This window comes from Lutjanus erythropterus, chromosome 12, assembly GCF_056507025.1.
Source record: "Lutjanus erythropterus isolate fLutEry1 chromosome 12, fLutEry1.hap2, whole genome shotgun sequence".
In the NCBI taxonomy this organism is placed as follows: domain Eukaryota; kingdom Metazoa; phylum Chordata; class Actinopteri; order Lutjaniformes; family Lutjanidae; genus Lutjanus; species Lutjanus erythropterus.
The window spans coordinates 17777140-17794847 of NC_139328.1; the positions used below are offsets into that span (position 1 = coordinate 17777140).

Consider the following 17708-nt stretch of genomic DNA (forward strand, 5'->3'; position numbering starts at 1 on the left):
CTCTGAGTATTATTTCAAACTTGATCACGCATGTCTGTCTCTCTCTCGCTTGCTGGAAACACAAGAGAGTTAATCAGCTTTACTGGCTCTGGCTGTAATGGCTTTATCCCACAGGACTTGATAACAGTCAGATGTCCCATGTGTGTTGGGTTCAAACGCCCTCCTGCCTGGCTGTCAGTCTGCCAGCTGGGACTCTGAGGTGGACTCTTCTACCTCCCCCACCCACCATGCCCCAAAATATCTGGGAGTCCCCACACCACCGCTGCATCTGCTGCTCATAGAAAAACATGCTTATCACATTTATTTTATTTTGACACCATGTTTTATTCTAGAATAAAATTTCCTGTGTTTATGCTTCTGTTGGTTGCATGAAAAGTAGATCTGTAATGATTAATCAATTAGCTGTCGATTATTAAATTAACCACCAACTATTTTGATAATTGATTAATTGTGTTGAATATTTTTTTAAAGAAAAAATAACCAAATTCTCTGATTTGAGCCTCTCAAATGTAAATCTTTTCTGGTTTTCTCTAGGTCAGTAAACTGAATATCTTTGGGTTGTGTGGCCAAAACAATACATTTGAGGATGTAGTGCTCAATAGTTTCACCATTTTCTAATGTGTGAATCAAGAAAACTGTCAAAAAACTTAATCAATTATGAAAATGATCATTAGTTTCAGCCCAGATGAAAAGAAGAGCAAATGAAAAGACCAGTGGTATTGTGTTTACACAGTTGCACCAAGAAACTGATCTTTGGGGCTGCAACCACATTTATATGCAAGTTTTCTGATATTTGATCAATCAGTTCAAGTCATCAGTCAAGCAAAAGTACATTATATTTGCTGCCAGCTTCTCACTCATAAAGATTTGCTGTTTTTCTCTATTTAATGTGACTGTAAATTGAATATTGAATAGAAAACATTTGTCACCCTCTGATCTGTGAGTTTGTGATTACAGCTGAAAGTAACAATTATTGTCATTGTTGATAAAACTGTCAGTTATTTTTTCAGTTAATTGATGAATTGTTTGGTCCATAAAATGTCAGACAATAGTGAAAAATGTTGATCAGAGTTTCCCAAAGCCCAAAAGAACTTCCTAACATATTTTGTTTTGTCCACAACACAAAGATATTCCTTTTGTGGTCATTTAAGAATGAATCTACTATCACAATAGTTGACAATTAATTTAATAGACAACTAATTGATTTATCTTTGCAGCTCTACTTGTGATGGGTATTTCTAACATTTAATAATAAAACAATTAATCAGTTAGTTTTTTAAGTTTATTTGAGTCACCATTATCCACTAACCAGATAACAACTACTCTTCCTGGAGTCAACACAAGTAAATATTACATCACACATCAAAGCAATTAAAAATCAAAAAGAACAACAGTAAACAACAAAAATTAAAACACAAACATCAACACCAATAAAACTATGAATGATGATAATAATAATTGCAATAAATAGCTACATTATATCTTAATAAAACAACTGGTATCGTTCAAAAGTCATAGTAGCACCACTAAAAACAATGTATAAAGTGAGATAATAAAATGAAATTAAACTGAAAAAATAACCGCTGTGTTAATTATTATTATTGATTAATTTGCTAAATGCTTTTTGATTGATAGAGCAGTTGCATGGTGTGTAAAGATTGGTAAATGTCCCTCACAAGTTCCCAGAGCCCAAAGTGACATCTTTAAAACACTTGTTTTTCAGAAAAGTAGACCTACACTCAAATTATATTTATTTTCTTATCTTATAAAACAAAGAAAAGCAACAAAGCTTCACATTTTAGAAGCTGGAATCTGCACGTTTTTTTTTTTTTTAGCATTAATTCCTTGAAAAATAACTTAAATGGTTAATTAATTATCAAAATGGTTGCTGCTTCAATTATCTCTCAAACAAGCAAGCAATTAATCAACTTAACATCTCATTTCTAGTGATTTTTTAAAGCCTGTGTCTCCAGCTTAGTTAATTATTGATGAGCTGATCGAGAGAAAATGTATTATACATTTTTTTATTTTATTTTATTATAAACATGACAGTATATATATATATCTTGATAAGTGATCAAATGTTAAAGACATTTTTCATGCAAAAATGTCTGCAGTTGCTGTGTCTGGCTTCTCAAATTTAAGAGATTTGCAGCTTTTCTTTGTCATGCTTTTAATTTTGGACTGTTGGTTGATGAAAACAAGCGCTTCCTGGAAGAAAAGATTGATTGATTAATTGAGAAAAGAATCAGCAAACAAATCAATAATCATTAGTTTCAGTCCTTCCTGTGCCATGCTCTGAATGAAGTTGGAATTCAGGAGCAAAACTATTAGTTTTCTAATTAATTACAGCAGCTGCTCAGTCAAGATATCCACAGTTAACACCCTTAAAGCGATGACTAAGAACTGGTGATGACTCGCTGTTCACGCTCTCCATAACCATCAGTGTTATTGTCTAAATGTACCTGCTCCCAGGATGCTGTTCTGCCTCTGGCCCTGCTTTTAACCTGGCCATCGATTGGATCAACCCTGTGCGAGGTCATTAGCTCCTTCCTCCAGGGCCCTCCTCAGATAACAATGGGCTCTGTGCTTTTCCAAATGAGGATAGATTTAGTTTTCATTAATTGACACACTCCTCCCTTCAGCTGCATCCCACTGTCTTTTCATCAGGTGCCCGTCAAACCGGTGGAATATCCGTCCCAGGGGAAATCTACTGAGCAAACTGATTCCTCAGAATGGAGACAAACTTATACCCTCGAGGTTACTAAACAAACTATCGTAGTACTACAAATAAATCTCTCTCTTTTAACCTTGATTCAAGGCTGGGTTTTTTGATGTTGATGGGAGATGGGGAATATGAATACGTCCAATCCAAGAGATAAGATGCTTAGAGCCAGCTAGTGATGTTACATCATCAGCACTAAGAGTACTTGCATTAGTGGAACTCGTATGTAATCATATGAAAGTATTAGCACAATCTACAAAGGTATATTATAATGCGCCTCCTTTATAATAGATTTATGCCTAAAATGCCTAAAAGTTCTTTTAAGTTATGTTGTTGCATTGCAAAAATGTAAGAACCTTATATTACCTTACCTCACCATTACTGTTATTCAGTCCCTCCAGCATTTCCCAAATCCCTGATTTTACAGCAGCTTTTCAAAAAATTTGTGATTTATGTTGTGATGTTTTTAAGCATCTTTTTGCAATGAAAATTGGAAGAGCAAGTGAAAATTGCCAAAAAGTTACTCTTACAATTACAGTTACTTTACAATTAATTAAAAACTAAAGGCAACTTGTTCTAGTGAGTATAAAAAACGCACTTCTCCAAGTAACATTACAACTCTACAGCTCTACAAAGATTTCTGTTGCCACAGAACTGGACAGTATAGTAGTATAGTAGTGTATTCCCTGTAAACAAAAACCCAAGTCATTACCTTTGACCTTTACACACTTGCTGCTGTTTTGCAAAGCAAAATGAAGACATTAAAACAGCATAAACATGAGAGTCAGCAAAATTTGCTGCAGTGTTTTACTGAATGACTGGTGTGAAGAAAAAAAATTCTGGCACAAATGTTGGATATCTGCTCAGCTCTGTATTCCTGTGTGTGTCCCTCAGGATGAAGTGGACGAGCTGCGGGCGGAGATGGAGGAGATGCGGGACAGCTACCTGGAGGAGGAGGTCTACCAGCTGCAGGAACTACGGAGGGAACTGGACCGCTCCAACAAGAACTGCCGTATCCTGCAATACCGCTTGCGAAAGGCTGAGCAGAAGAGCCTGCGGGTCGCACAGACCGGCCATGTGGACGGAGAGCTGCTCCGAAGTCTGGAGCAAGACTTGAAGGTCTGTGAGAGTCTGCCGATGTCTGTGTTTGTGCTTGTGTCTTTGTATTGACCTTCAATCAGTGCTTTTATTCAGTGTTTTTAGATTTTACAATTTTCATGGCAGAATATTGCATTTCTCCAGAACTTTATCACTGCAACCAGTTCAAGCTTTGAAACAGAATCATAAAGACATTAAAGGTATCTGCTGAACCCAAACTAATGAAATATATATATTCTTAACTTGGTTAGAAACTTCTAAAGTATTGACCCACAGAACTTTTTTTTAGTGGTAGGAAAACCATAGGGCACAGCATGACCCTCAGTGGATTACTGATTTGCAATAATTCCACCTTAAATATTAAATTAACAACTAAATTCTCTGACTTCAGCTAACAACTGTTTTAATATTTCTTAGATTTATCCCTTAGTCATGCCAAAAGTAGCAAATATCCAATACAAGTTCCTAGAGACCGGAGTGACGTGTTAAAAAAAATGCTTGTTTTGTTTGATATTCAATTTACAGTTATTGACTAATCATTTCAGCACTACACCGTTAATTAAGTAGCCACATCAGCTGTGGATGACAGGATTGTGGATTTATTCAGTGATTTTTAACACAGATATATGCTTGATAAATTAGTCTATCCCAGGTGTGCATTTACATTCAGCTTTGCAATTATTTGGACAGTGACACCAGTTTTATTATTTTGGCTGTGTGCACCACCACACTGGATTTGAAATACAACACTTTCAGTCCAGTCTTTCAACTTAAATTTAAGGAGCCAGTGTGTAAGAATTATGGGGATTTATTGGCAGAATATGGCAGAAATGGAACATAATATTCATAAGCATGTTTTCATTTGTGTATGCTCAGCTTAAAATAAGAATCATTTTGTTTTTGTTGGCCTGTTTATGTCTACAGAAGGAGTGGGCCCTCTTCCACAGAGGCTGCCATGTTTCTACTGTAGCTCAGAACAGACAAACTAAACACTGGGTCTACAGCCGTTGAAGGCCAACTTAGGTTAGAGGTAGACAGAGATATTTTTTTTTTCTATCTGTATTTGTTCAACCAACAAAATTATCTGTCTCTGTATTCGAATAGAAGACTGGAAGTAGGTGTGGTTAATACTGGAAGATATATTACATCGGGCAAATGATTGTTTTCTGATCTAATATTCATTGGCAATGCAATTGTTGTGCTGTCAACGAACCAAAGTGTTTTAATTTTGGCATATAATTGATTATGACATAAGTCCACATCCTCATATTATACTTTTCAACTATATCTCTTTTTAGTTTTAGCTAAACTAAGTTTTTGAACTGTCTGAAGCCCACCACCACATCCTCTTTAACTAGGGGATATCGAAAATCAGAAAGGAAAAAAAAAATTATAAATCAAAAGATTATGTTCTGCTTTAGAAATAGAGACTCTACAGATACAAGTACAAGTGTATAAAACATCCTTCAGTAGAATAATCTTGGTGCATTAAATTGATTAGGGTAGGTGCAACTTTCTTAACTATGCTGAGGTAATCCTGGAGCTGACTTTTTGCAAATAATAGTGAACAGCAAAATATCCGTTTCCATCACAGTATTTGTGTTTTCTCGAATAACGTAAATTAGGATTTGGGTGTATCTCTACTGTACTGTAAGTTCTCCTACACACTTGGCATGTTTTCTTTATAAACGTATGGTTCTTGCTTTCTCTCTCCTCTTGTGACCTGGAAATCATTCCCCCTCTGCAATCAAAATTTTCCAATTCCTTAAAAGCACCTTGAGGAGATGAGGAGAGAGGGGGCTTCTGAAGAAGCTTAGAACAAAGAAACACAGGTGTATCCTGTGGCGTTACATATAAATGCCGCACCTAAGTAACTGGTACTATGGAACTAAGGATTTCCCATTTGGCAGCTTTGGCTCCTCCATCTTCACGTTTCATCCTCGCATCTCTCTCTCACTGGGAGGAGCTAAGACAGGAAGAAGAGTGAAGGAAGTGAGGAGACATCTTAGTATAATGAAAAGGGGAGGGTGAGGTACAATGAGGGGTATCCAGTTGGTTGCAGTCTACAACTTTACTGCTATATGCCACTAAATACTACACATGGGTTCTTTAAGGGTATTGACAGCAATATTTTGTGAATTGTCCAGAAATTATGACTATTTTATACATAGATCCCATATTTAAGGTAGCAAAAGTAATCAGACAAATTAATTGTCAAATTAAAGCTGAAAATCTTGTATTATATATATTGTTATTTTTCAAATCCACTGTGATGGTGTACAGAGACAATGAACTGACTGTATGTGTGCTTGTGTTCAGATGTGAGCTCATATATGAATAAATAAGTGGTGTATCATGTGTGTTAAAGGCACATATATAAACTATTCATATACCCATTTGGTATTATCTGTTTGAACTGCATGTGTTTGTTCTTGAACACATCTGTCCCCGTGATCTCAGGTGGCCAAAGACGTGTCGGTGCGTTTGCACAACGAGCTGGAGAGCGTGGAGGACAAACGCAGCAGAGCCGAGGATGAGAACGAGCTGCTCAGACAAAAGATCATCGAAGTGGAGATCTCCAAACAGGCGCTGCACAACGAGCTGGAGAGGACCAAAGAGGTGAGAGGATAATAACAGACAGGTTTTTTGATTCAAGGCTGCTGCAGGGCATGGGAAAACATTTGCTTTCATGTGTCAGTAGCTGTTAATTGTTGATCAGAGCAACACAAATCCAAAGAATTCTGAGATATACACAGAAATAACATGTTGAGAGTCTGTTTGGTCCTTTGGTGAATGAATGATGAGACCATTAGAGTGTGTTGAGAGTGAGTTGTAGTTGTCGTCACAAAAAACAGTGGAAATGACAACTGTGGTGGTTGTAAGTATAAAAAACAGTGTTGGTGGCTGAGCTGTTTGTGCAGGATGAAAGTCCAGCCTCATCAGTGTTGTGGCCTCTTTGCTACCTGCTTATAAATGAGGGGAAATCTCGGTTAACGTGATGATGTTGCTGATCAATGCCTGATGGGCAGGGGTCTGATCAGCAGGGTCAGTGCAGTGAATTAATTTCATCAATCACTTAACTGCTCTGTGACAGCCGTTTCAAAACTACTACTTTGTGCAATCATGCACAGACTATCTGAGCATGCATATTGTTTTAGTTTTAATACAGGAAAATGAAGCTTAATTCTGGTAGAATATTTGCAGCAGAAATGGCGAGTTAGATGCGTCCACACTTTAAAACTCTTCGGCGCTACAAGAATACTACTGATGTTGAGATAGTGCTACAGCACCACTCAATACTACCTGAGGTTGCAACCACCCTCCAGGCCAAAAAACGAAATCCAAGGTCAGTTCCCATAAACGTCTGTCTGGAAAGAAGTTCAACACCCTCTTCTAGCCATGAGGGATTTGTGAATTCAGCTGGTCAAAACCAGGTCTTTTACTGTCATTTTTTGTTTTTTCTTAGCAGTGTAAACAGTGGTCTCTCGGTGGCCTGTGTTTGCTTGGTTTTTACTTCCTTTATTTACAGTCTTATGGCAGTGCCAGTGCATGTCTTAGCTACTGAAGGCATGTCATATATTTTTATTTTCAGAATATGTCAGGCTACTCAGAAATCAGCTGGTCATGAGTGGTACAAGGAAACAGGGTGATTTATTTATCATTTACAACAAGGTTGTATAATGAGATTTCAGTGTAGTCCCCTCTTTGATTGATTGACTGGAAATGGTTGAAGAGAAAATAAAAACGTAAAACTAAGTCATTCAGAAGGTGAAGTGCTGAGGATGAATTGAACAGTGTCACAGCCTGAGGGAAGAAGCTGCTCTTCAGTCTGGTGGGACAGCAGTGGATACTTCTGCATCTGCTGACTGATGGCAGCGGGGTTAACGGGCTTTGGCTGGGGTGGGTGTTGTCTTATATCCTTTGGGCTCTGCACAGACACCTTATCTCACCAATGTCACTGATGCTTGGTGGGTGAGTACTAACGGTGGTCTGGGCGGTTTTATTGCTGGACTGTTTTTTTTTTCCAGTCCCAGGCCATGCACATCCCATGATGTCAGTTTGTGATGTTTCCAGCCAGGAAGCTTTCAGTTGTTCCTTTGTAGAGGTTGACAAGAACATGGCACAGAAATTTTGCCTTCTTAAGTTTCCTTAAGAAATACAGCTTGTAGTTTCTGAGCCTTCTTTGCCAGGGTGGAAATGTGTGATGTCCATGACAGGTTCTCTGTGATGTTGATTCCCAGGAGCCTAAAACTCCACCTCAGTTCCACTGATAGAATATATGATCCTGGACACTTTTAATGAAAAAAGATAAATGCTCTTTAATATTTTTTTTTCTTTGTGCCTGTAAATCCCTTTCAACACACAGTGAATGCAGGGTATAACGTTAATGTTTTTCAGAAGTCTACTTGCCTGAAGTCAATCTATACTTGCTCTTATACAAATTGTTTTATTTTATTAGCGGTTATCAAATAATACCTTCGACAAGCCATGTCAGTGTGGCACTGTGTCCTTAAGTCGGCCCCATTCTTCTGACGACACATGAGGCAACACATCATTAGGTCCACAATGAAAAATTGTTTATTAATTGATTATTAAATTAATCAAGGACTATTTTGATAATTGATTAATCAGTTTGAGTAATTTTTTAAGGAATAGACTTTGAATTTGATCTGATTTCAGCTCCTTAAATGTGAATATTTGTTGATTTCTTTACTCCTCTTTGACAATAAATGGAATATCTTTTAGTTGAGGACGTCTTCTTAGACTTTGGGAAACACTGATTGACATTTTTCACAGTTTTCTGACATTTGGAAACAACAATTACTCGACTGAGTGAGAAAATAATCAACTGATTAATCAGCTATGAAAATAATCATTTTTTGCAGCCCTAGCCGTTATAGATTTTTTTTTTACAGCACTGAATAACATTGGCAACATATTTTGACTTCAATTCACAGGCAGAAAAAGCTTCACTATATGGTCGTATATGTTATTTTAGGCTTACATGGGTGCTGCCATTGTTGTGTGACACCAGACAGTTGCTTCTTCATGAAGTCCGGGTTGATGTAGTTCATAAATGGGAACTCTAACTTTGAGTGGAGCTCCATTGCACTTTGCCAGTTAGGAAGCTGGGAATTTTTGAGTTCTTAGTTGTCTGGAATGCATCATTTTCTATGGACGCACCTGAGCCCAATTCTTAGCCCAGTTTGCTTACAATTTGGTGAACCTGCACCATAGAAAGTCATCATTCTTTAGCTAGTAGCAGTAAGTGTAGCTGTGCAAACACACGTCATATTTGAGTTATTTTTAATCAGTTCAAACATTTCACATCAGTTGGCATTAGAGTTTTGAATATCTGCATTGTGATCTACTGATGGTATCTGCACTGAACTTTTGTATCACTGTTCCTCTCAGGTTGGGGAGAGTGTTTGCTTTGATAGCAGTGAAGTGAGGCTCTTCTCACAGGTAATAAGATGAGCGGAGGCTGTTCTCAGTGCTGCTCCGGTTCAGCTGCTTAGACTAATCGATTTTGACAACAGCAGGTAACATGCCGTCTGGCAACAAAGAGAAAGTAGGCTAATGCCAGACCAGCCAGTGAGGAGATGTGCTTTTCTTTTGGCAGCTGACACTGTTTCTGTTTCACAGTCGTCACATGTTCTGCTGGTCTGATTCCCGGCTTGTGCCATAGTGACTCCTGACCTCTGTTTGAAGCCTCTGTAGGTCCTCAGCGCATTGAAAATCTATTTTCTGAAGTTGTTTATGACCTTAACTATCTGTCTTTGCAACGTTGTTGTTTGTAAAGGCAACTTATCGGCCCCTGACTGAGCTGCATCCATGTGGTGTGTGAATGTGTTAATGCAGCAAATGTAAATACCAGTTTTGCTGTCATTGCTTGACACGTTTTTGAAAAAAATGATGAAGAACAGCAGCACTGGAGTGAGAGGACGCTCCACATGAGGAGTTTTTTAATTTACACAACGGTGATAGTATTTGCAGCGGCTCCAGACTCTTACTTCTGAGCAGGATTGCGATACAGAAACACAGGTTAACACAGACTGTCTTGTACACAGAGAAAGAGGAGAGGGAGGCTGAGACGGCGGCTGCTCCAAATGATTGCAGATTTTTTGTGTTCCCCTGAGGTTTGTCCCAGAAAAACACAAGCCGTCTCTGGATCTGCACTTCAACATCACGTGACGCCATGCCTCTTCCCCTCCTCCTTACCAGAGGCGTGCGTTTATAATGCGGTGCCCCAATATTTTCATGAAATCCACAGTTTTTTCCGACAGTTAATCACCATGTACTCATTTAGAAAGTCTGTAACTCCTGTGAAATTCATAATCACAGTGGGTAACCCATTTATTCTTTTTTATGTTGATAGGGGGATGATAAGAGTATTTACAAACCTTTAGCTAGGGATGAATTTAAATGGATAGAACTAAGAATCTGCCCTTTGCTCTTTGAGTTGTTCAGTCACAGAGATAAATCTCAGTGACTGAAGAGAGAACAGGAACACGCTGTACTGATAAGAATGTTGTTCAACCGGACTGAAAGCTTGTTCCTTTCCCCTTCTGCTTTAATAGACCTTGTACATTGTGACCCAGGTGTAATGCAACACAGTGAAAAGCAGAAAATCCTCCATGTAACATACCTTTAGAATACAAACAAGTTTAATCAATTACTTTTCATGGTTTGTCATTAAAGGTGCACTAAGCGATTCTGGAGAAAGAGAAAGATGCTGGCTAGCTACTGATATTTCAGGGCTACAGACGTCTGGGGTTACTGAGCTGACTCAAATTGCTAACGCGATCCTTACAGGAGGCCAATGAAAAAATGACACGCCAACAGAAATTTAGGACCGCATAGAAGCAGGAGTTCAAGTGGCTGGAATATGACACGTTTGAGGATGTAACGCACTGCAGCGAGCGCCCCCCAGTTTCCTCGACTAGCCGAGAAGTCTCACTTCTTTTTCATTAGAAACAAAGTCTTTAAGAAACACCACATCACAATTCATGGGAAAAGTGGACAGCATGAATGCCACAGTTAAGGAAGGCTATAATTTGAGCCAAACTGCCTCTTCTGTATTGTACATTCTCACTTTTTCTTTATCTCTACCCCGACAACTTGCAGAGTCCACTGCGTGACTGAGGACAAAAAAATTAACACTTAGGAGACAACACAGCATTGCTTACCAGCCATTATATTACACTTGATAACATACAGACTTCTTTAGATCTTTTTTTAAAGAATATTTGAGGAAATGTAAATGTCAGTTGTCAGGGCATAAAACCGGTGATCTGTTGATTTTTACAAATCAAGACTTGATAATCTAACAATGACGTAGCTGTCAGCGCAAAAAAAAGATGTAAAAGATGGATCAAATCACGTCATCAAATCGAATCTTTGGAGAAACGTGACACCCCTCATGCATTACCTACAGTAGATGGTGTTTGGCATGTCCCAAATTTTATAGGAAGCGAATGAATGTACAGAATGTCAGCTGAGTCAGTAGTAAAATGTGTTTTAGCCACCTGAAAAAGCTCACCTAAAAAAATGACCACCCATCTCATACAACCCCACTTCAGATAATGCGAACTATCCCTTTACTGTACTTTTAGAATACAAACAATCTTCGTCAGTTACTTTTCCGGTCTTACAGCAGTGGTAAAAGGGCAGCTGACCTCAGATAGTTTCGGCGTCTCTGGCCTTTAAATCCCATCTCCTCCTGTCTCTGTGCCCGTTCTCTCTGATATCACAGGCTCCACAGTACTCTCTGGCCCAGAGATTGGCACCCCTGCATGGATTAATCCAACAAGAAGGCCTGTTATAAAACAGCCTGGCGTGTTTCTGTCCACTCTGGTGGGAGGGGAGAGCATGAGCGTAAAAGACAAAGAGGCGGAGTGGCAGAGAATGGCTGTAATCAGATGACTCTAGGCCCTGTTTGCCTGCGATACGACCACAGCTCCACTGCTTACAGACCTGATATTAAACTGTTTAGCAGGTCCGGTTGACAGGAACCTCTGTTGTTACAGTATTGGCCCAAGGAGCAAATTGCTGCTGCTGCCTCTGTGTGGTCAGTACGAAGGTGAACAATGATTGGTGGAGATATTTTTCATTCCTCTCTGACATTTGAAGAAAGGCCCACTGATACGTGTAATGAAATGGAACTAATGAAATGTCAACATACATAACAGGAGCATCAGGTGATTTATTAGGTGCTCTCTGTCTCCTGTGATAAGTTCATCTTTCATTACGGTAAAACGATAATCCTTTGTGCTCTGTTTCCTCCTCAGTGAGTACTAGCTATGTCTTGTGTCACATTTGTTGACGTTCGAAAGTATTGTCCTAACATCACATCTCATGAGGACAGGACACAATAAAAAAAAAAACACTAAATGCCAATGTGTTTACATTCAAATTAGTTTGTGGTATCTTCTTTAGCCATACTGACAGCTTTCGTTGGAACCGTTTCTTAGGTAAAAAGTAGTTCCAATGAAAATCGGAGTTTTAGGCCTCCTGCTGCCTCGACCTGTTAGTTTGTTTGTGTTATTGTGTGACTTTGGTGTTTTAAAGGGTTAGTTTATATTCACCAAAGTCACACAATAACAAAAAACTGACAGTGAGGCAAAGGCAAACCAGCAACTCCTCTGTTTTGTGAGGTAAAATATCTATTTTCCCCAAAGTAGTCTGGTGGCTTTGAAGAGAGCGATATTCAACTTATATAATGACAGTTTTCCATCTGAAAATGTAGTCTGACAGCAAGGCAGAGCGGTAAACGCTGACTGTGGAGAAGTACTTCATACAGCTCCACTTCAAAAAACGAGAACCATCCCTTTAATCAGAGAATCAGAGTATTGGCAGTATTTGCATTTTTCTTCCACAACAGTAAAAATAGGAATCCAGGGTGTCTCCAAGAGGTGCTCCAACCTCGAGTCTTTTGTTGTCGTGTTTCGCTACTACAAAGGTACGAGAGGGGAATGCCTGCATTCTTAATAAGTAGCGTCAACAACAATGTCTGAGTGAGAGTCACGGCAGACATCGTTTGTTTCATGTCAGAGCAGCTGCTGCTCTCAGGTCTCCCTCACAAGATCTTGGCAGAAGAAACGGTGGCTTTGAAGAATCTCCTGATTCTCCTCTTCTCATCTCTGCTTCTCAGGTCTCCTTCATGTATCCCACTCTTCTCTGCTGTGGTTCCCTGTTGCAGGAGTGTGAAGGAATCTCATTGACCTAGTTAATATCTTGTGTCTGACTCCACCAATGGGAAGGAGAGCAGGCGTGAGGAGAGGAGTAGCGTAGGGACTCTGCTGTAAGTCGAAATCTGCTGCAGTGACACGCGTCCATATAAAGCTTATCGTCATGCGGCGGCTGTGCAGTTTGCACGATTTCTCCGTTTACATAATTGACAGGAGATGTTTTTTACTTATAAAATTTGGCTGTTATTCAGGTAAAGATCACTAAAATTAAAAGTTTAAAAGGTCAGACCTGTGTTGTGAAAATAAGGCTGAAAACTGTCGTAACCTGATGACAGTAGTATGTATATTAATCTTAAATTTAATGACATCTGAAATAGGCCAAACCACTATGGTCTGTTGCTGAGTATTTTGAAAGCAATGACATTGTTACCCTAAAGGCAAAGTATCGCCGACACAAAGCAAATAGGGAAATCATCAATTCTGCATGAAACCCTGGAGTGATGTGTTATAATTCTCAAGCTCTGTCCTTTGAAGTCTAAAACCCTTGAAAAATGAAATTCCTCCTCCGTATGAACATGTTTCGCAAGTGTTTTAATTTACAGAAGTATCAAAGCTGCCACTGTATAATCATAAAACATCCTGAAGCATTCCCTATAGCGGCAATCACTTTCCTTTAAATATCTTTAGACGCATCAAGGGACATTTTAAAGCATTTCAAAAACACATTTGAAGTCATCTTAAATACAGTCTTCAGAAACCTTGAGACTTGAGTCGTATTTAATGTTTAATTTTGATTTAAAGCACCAGCTTAAGTATCAAAGCTAGAAAAATGTCCATTTGACTTTTTGCAGAAAACCTGTCAGGATGCTGAAATAGTAAAAATATGATAACATGCTAAATTTCAGTAGATATATTCTGAAAGTTTTTTTTTAATGTCTACAAAATTTGAGATTAAGTCATCGTTAACGGGAGCAAACAACACCACAGGACACAAAAACATTTCTGCTTCCACATTCAGAATTGCTGCCACCTTTTTAGGTCCCTTTGTGGTGATGTTAGAAAACTAGAAGAAAAGGTAACGTCATACAGAATTAAGACTAGACATGAATGCACTACATTCACCATCTTAGTGTGTTAACGTGGCAACATTTACTAATTGGCACTAAACAAAAAGTTGACTTGCTCAGATTTTGTTGATGTGGTCCTCTTTCCTTGCTTTTTATTCTTCCACCATGGATAAGTGGGCCATGTAGTCAAACAGTTTCTTCTTTGTCTATTTTTATGATTGTGAGTCTGTACGGGGTCTTTTATTTTGAAAATTGACCGGATTCTCTGTGGTTTTTCTGTGCCTGACTTCCTGCCTGTTCAATCTGCTCTGTGCTGTGACTGATCAAACATGAACTCTGCATGTATTCGAAGCAGAATGGAGAGTCATTTTTGGGACGCACTGTGGCGCTGCCAGTAGAATCACAAGCATGGCGTTGAATGGAAGTAATCATCTCTGGTGGACGTGGCGCAGCCATAATGCGATGCGGCCATGCCTGGTGGAATCATGCCATGAGGGCGATGGGAATGTTGTTAGTTTTGCAGGTATTTTGTCATGAACCAAAGCATTGGACAAATTATTTTTTTAAACAAATGATGGCACAAGATGAAAAATTGTGATCAGCAAAGTCAGTAGGATTCCTCATCTGGGAACCATTGTATGTTTGTGCAAACTTTCACGGCAATCCATCCAATAGCTACAGAGATATTTCAGGCATGACCAAAGTGGTGGAACAATTGACAGACAGAGCAATACTGCCATGCTGCTAGCACGGCTGAAAAGCATTATCTCATCATCCCACAATACACTGCTCAGCTTAACCTAGATCTAGAAAACAGCAGAACATACACAGTACCCATCCAAGGTTGCTTTCTCAGATTCTTCTCTTCTCCACTGTAACAAATGGTATTAGCAGCTATATTTAGGAAGGTTGACAGCAGCTTGGCAGGCTGTAAGTCAGACTGAGTCATTGTGTTTCTCACCTCTCCTCCAAACACAAGGAACAGACGAGCCATCAGAAAAATAGAGCACCCAATAGTATGTTAGGGGCCATAGCCTTGAGTGAAATATAGTCTTCAACAAAGCAGTTTTAGGATTTGCCAAAGGTTGCAGAGGGCGAGTTTGATCTGAGTTATGCACCTGAGTTATATACTGTGCGAGGAAAGACTTATAGACTACTAATGGGGTGAAGGGGAAGTACTATTATTGATATTTCTATTTTAACCATGGATCAAATGGCTGTGTGGTGAGGGGAAGGGGGTCACTTGTTGACAAACCCACAGAGAATTATCACCCGACCCTCTCAAAGGGCGAGCAGACACATTTAGCAACTTATTGATGAAAATAATGGAGCATTTAGCAGCTAAAGAGCCGGATATCTTTCTCATGAGTTGGTGGTCTAGAAATTGGACTCAAATTCATCGAGTTGAAAGAAACTCTAAATAGTCACTTTTTATGTTGTCAAACATTGTTATAACCTTATACAGGGTTCAACATAAATGTTTCTTTTTCAGAAATCTTCTTGCCTGTTTTTACTTGACCCTGTACAGTTTTTTTTGCAGTTATCAAATAACAACAAAGATTAACATTAATTGTCATATTGAATCTAGGGCTGCAGCATCTATAACTTGCACAAAAATACTGAAAAATGTCCGTTCAACATCCAGTGTGATGTCTTCTAGTATTTTGTTTTCTAGTTCAAAACACAAAGATATTCTATTTAATGGGCTAATAAATGGAGAAAAGCAGGGAAATCTCTGTATTTGAAAGGCTTAGAGCTGCATTTCTAACATTTGTGCTTGAACAATTATTTTAACCATTAATCAATTATCATAATAGTTTTATTATTTTAATTCTTTTTACCACTTGCCTGGTTGGGCAAGTGAGTTGGTAGATTTACTAGCCTGACATGCATTTTACTTGCCCCGGGTAAGTGGGCAAGCCTTATTGTTAAGGCCTGTAATATGTCAAAGCTGTGTGACATATTTCATTGGTGACTGAGAACTAAAAGCAATAGTCCTTTAAATCAAAACTGTGTTGATGGAAGCACTGGTTCTCAGTCGGTCACATGTTCAGTGTCGCCCTACGGCTCTCCATGTCAAAAACTGTGTGTACCCCTGTTTATAGATGAGACTACAGGGTGTGTGTGTGGAGTCAGTGAGGTCGGCTGCAGTCTGATGGACTCAAAGAGTTCATCTGATGTGGCAGTGGTCAGAGACAGTCTGAGTCACGCAGGGTTGTCACCATGTTCTGGCCAACAGCAGCCGGGTGATACAGGACTGATGTTCAGTACAGGCAGGAGGATTCTACAGGCTGTCTACAAGAGTGTCTCATCCTTTGTCATAAAAGAGACAGACGCAGTTAGTGTTGGTATGAAACCACCTTTTTAGCACAGGATGAAATGTTTCTATAGCACAAATGACTAAAAACTGTACTGAAAGCTGCCAATCATCAGAATTCAAACACATCCATGTGGTCTTTGCAGGTTCTTGTTAAGAAATTATCTGCACAAAAAGACATAAAAGTACTCTCATACCAGTTTCTCATTCTCTTTAAGTTCTAAAAGGTGTTAAAAGTTTAACTCTTCATAGTTTGATCTGAAAGTTTGGGAAATTCAGGCCCATTCAGGCTGCACTTCCAGCAAACATCTCACAAACTAACATTAGAATTAATTTTAAGTAATTCCTGGCCACCTGATGAATCTACATCCGTTATTCACTTTGTTTTAGCTCTGACATATGTGACTACTGAATAGTTCCAGTGATGAGCAAACTGAACTTTCAGTACATGACATTAAGCGTGTGGTTAATGTTGTGAAACAGCAGCAGTTTGGTTAGGTTTAGACGTGCTAAACTACTTGGTTGGGTTTAGGAAAAGATCGTGTTTTGAATTAAATAAGTGTGTTATGTACGTCACGTGATGGAGGTGCTATTTATGTAATGAAGCTTCAAAAAACTTTAAGAAACTCGGTGTTGACTTTTGGTTTCACACGGGACACAAACTCCAGCCTCCTGCCCGGGTGACTCTGGTCATTTATTTATACTGATATCAATACTGCTATTTCTTATTGATACAATACTAATTGATACTCTTATTGATACTACGTGCCATAATTTGCTGCAAAATATATGATATGACATGAAAAGATGTAAAGAGATTCAACAGGTATTTTATTTTAGAGGTAACAAGTTAAATTGTTTCCTGAGTTGCTGCATTTTCATTAACTTTCGTAAAGTGAGTCCACACTTGTCAGTTGTTTACGTAACGTTACCGATTAATGTATCGATACTGACCAGTCAGGATCCGGTACCGTTTTTTGATACCCATCTTTAGATCTGACCCTGTAAACATTTCAGCAAGCAGAACTCCCTTGTATACAAGACTTTGTATTTTCAAAAACAACTCACCATGCTTTTAACTTTTTTACAATCCCAGAGCACATACGCTTCTCGAAAAAAGTACAGAGCCGTGTTTGGTCAAGCTTGCAGTATCCCTTTGAGTCTTCTATCATATTCAAAGTGCTCTATTTTGGGCAATATACTGGTCCTGGAGGCTGCATGGGCAAAATCCCCAGAGAAGCAGCAGCAGCATGTATTTGAGCATTGTGGAAGCCTATAGAATTTCATTTGAAGTGAAATGTGTGCTCGTT

At 38.9% G+C, this 17708-nt stretch overlaps 1 protein-coding gene across 7 annotated transcripts in view; it reads left to right on the forward strand.

Annotated features, from left to right (window-relative positions):
• The window catches only part of mtcl1 (microtubule crosslinking factor 1), a 97664-nt gene that overhangs the window by 3029 nt on the left and 76927 nt on the right, over positions 1–17708 (forward strand). For all 7 annotated transcript variants that reach the window (XR_014771626.1, XM_084731657.1, XM_084731651.1 and 4 more), the window contains exons 2-3: positions 3620–3844; positions 6284–6442. Coding sequence is in view for 6 of the 7 variants with exons in the window: in XM_084731657.1 (XP_084587783.1) it covers positions 3620–3844; positions 6284–6442 (384 nt within the window). In the remaining variant the exon portion in view is untranslated. The remainder of the gene's footprint in view (positions 1–3619; positions 3845–6283; positions 6443–17708) is intronic.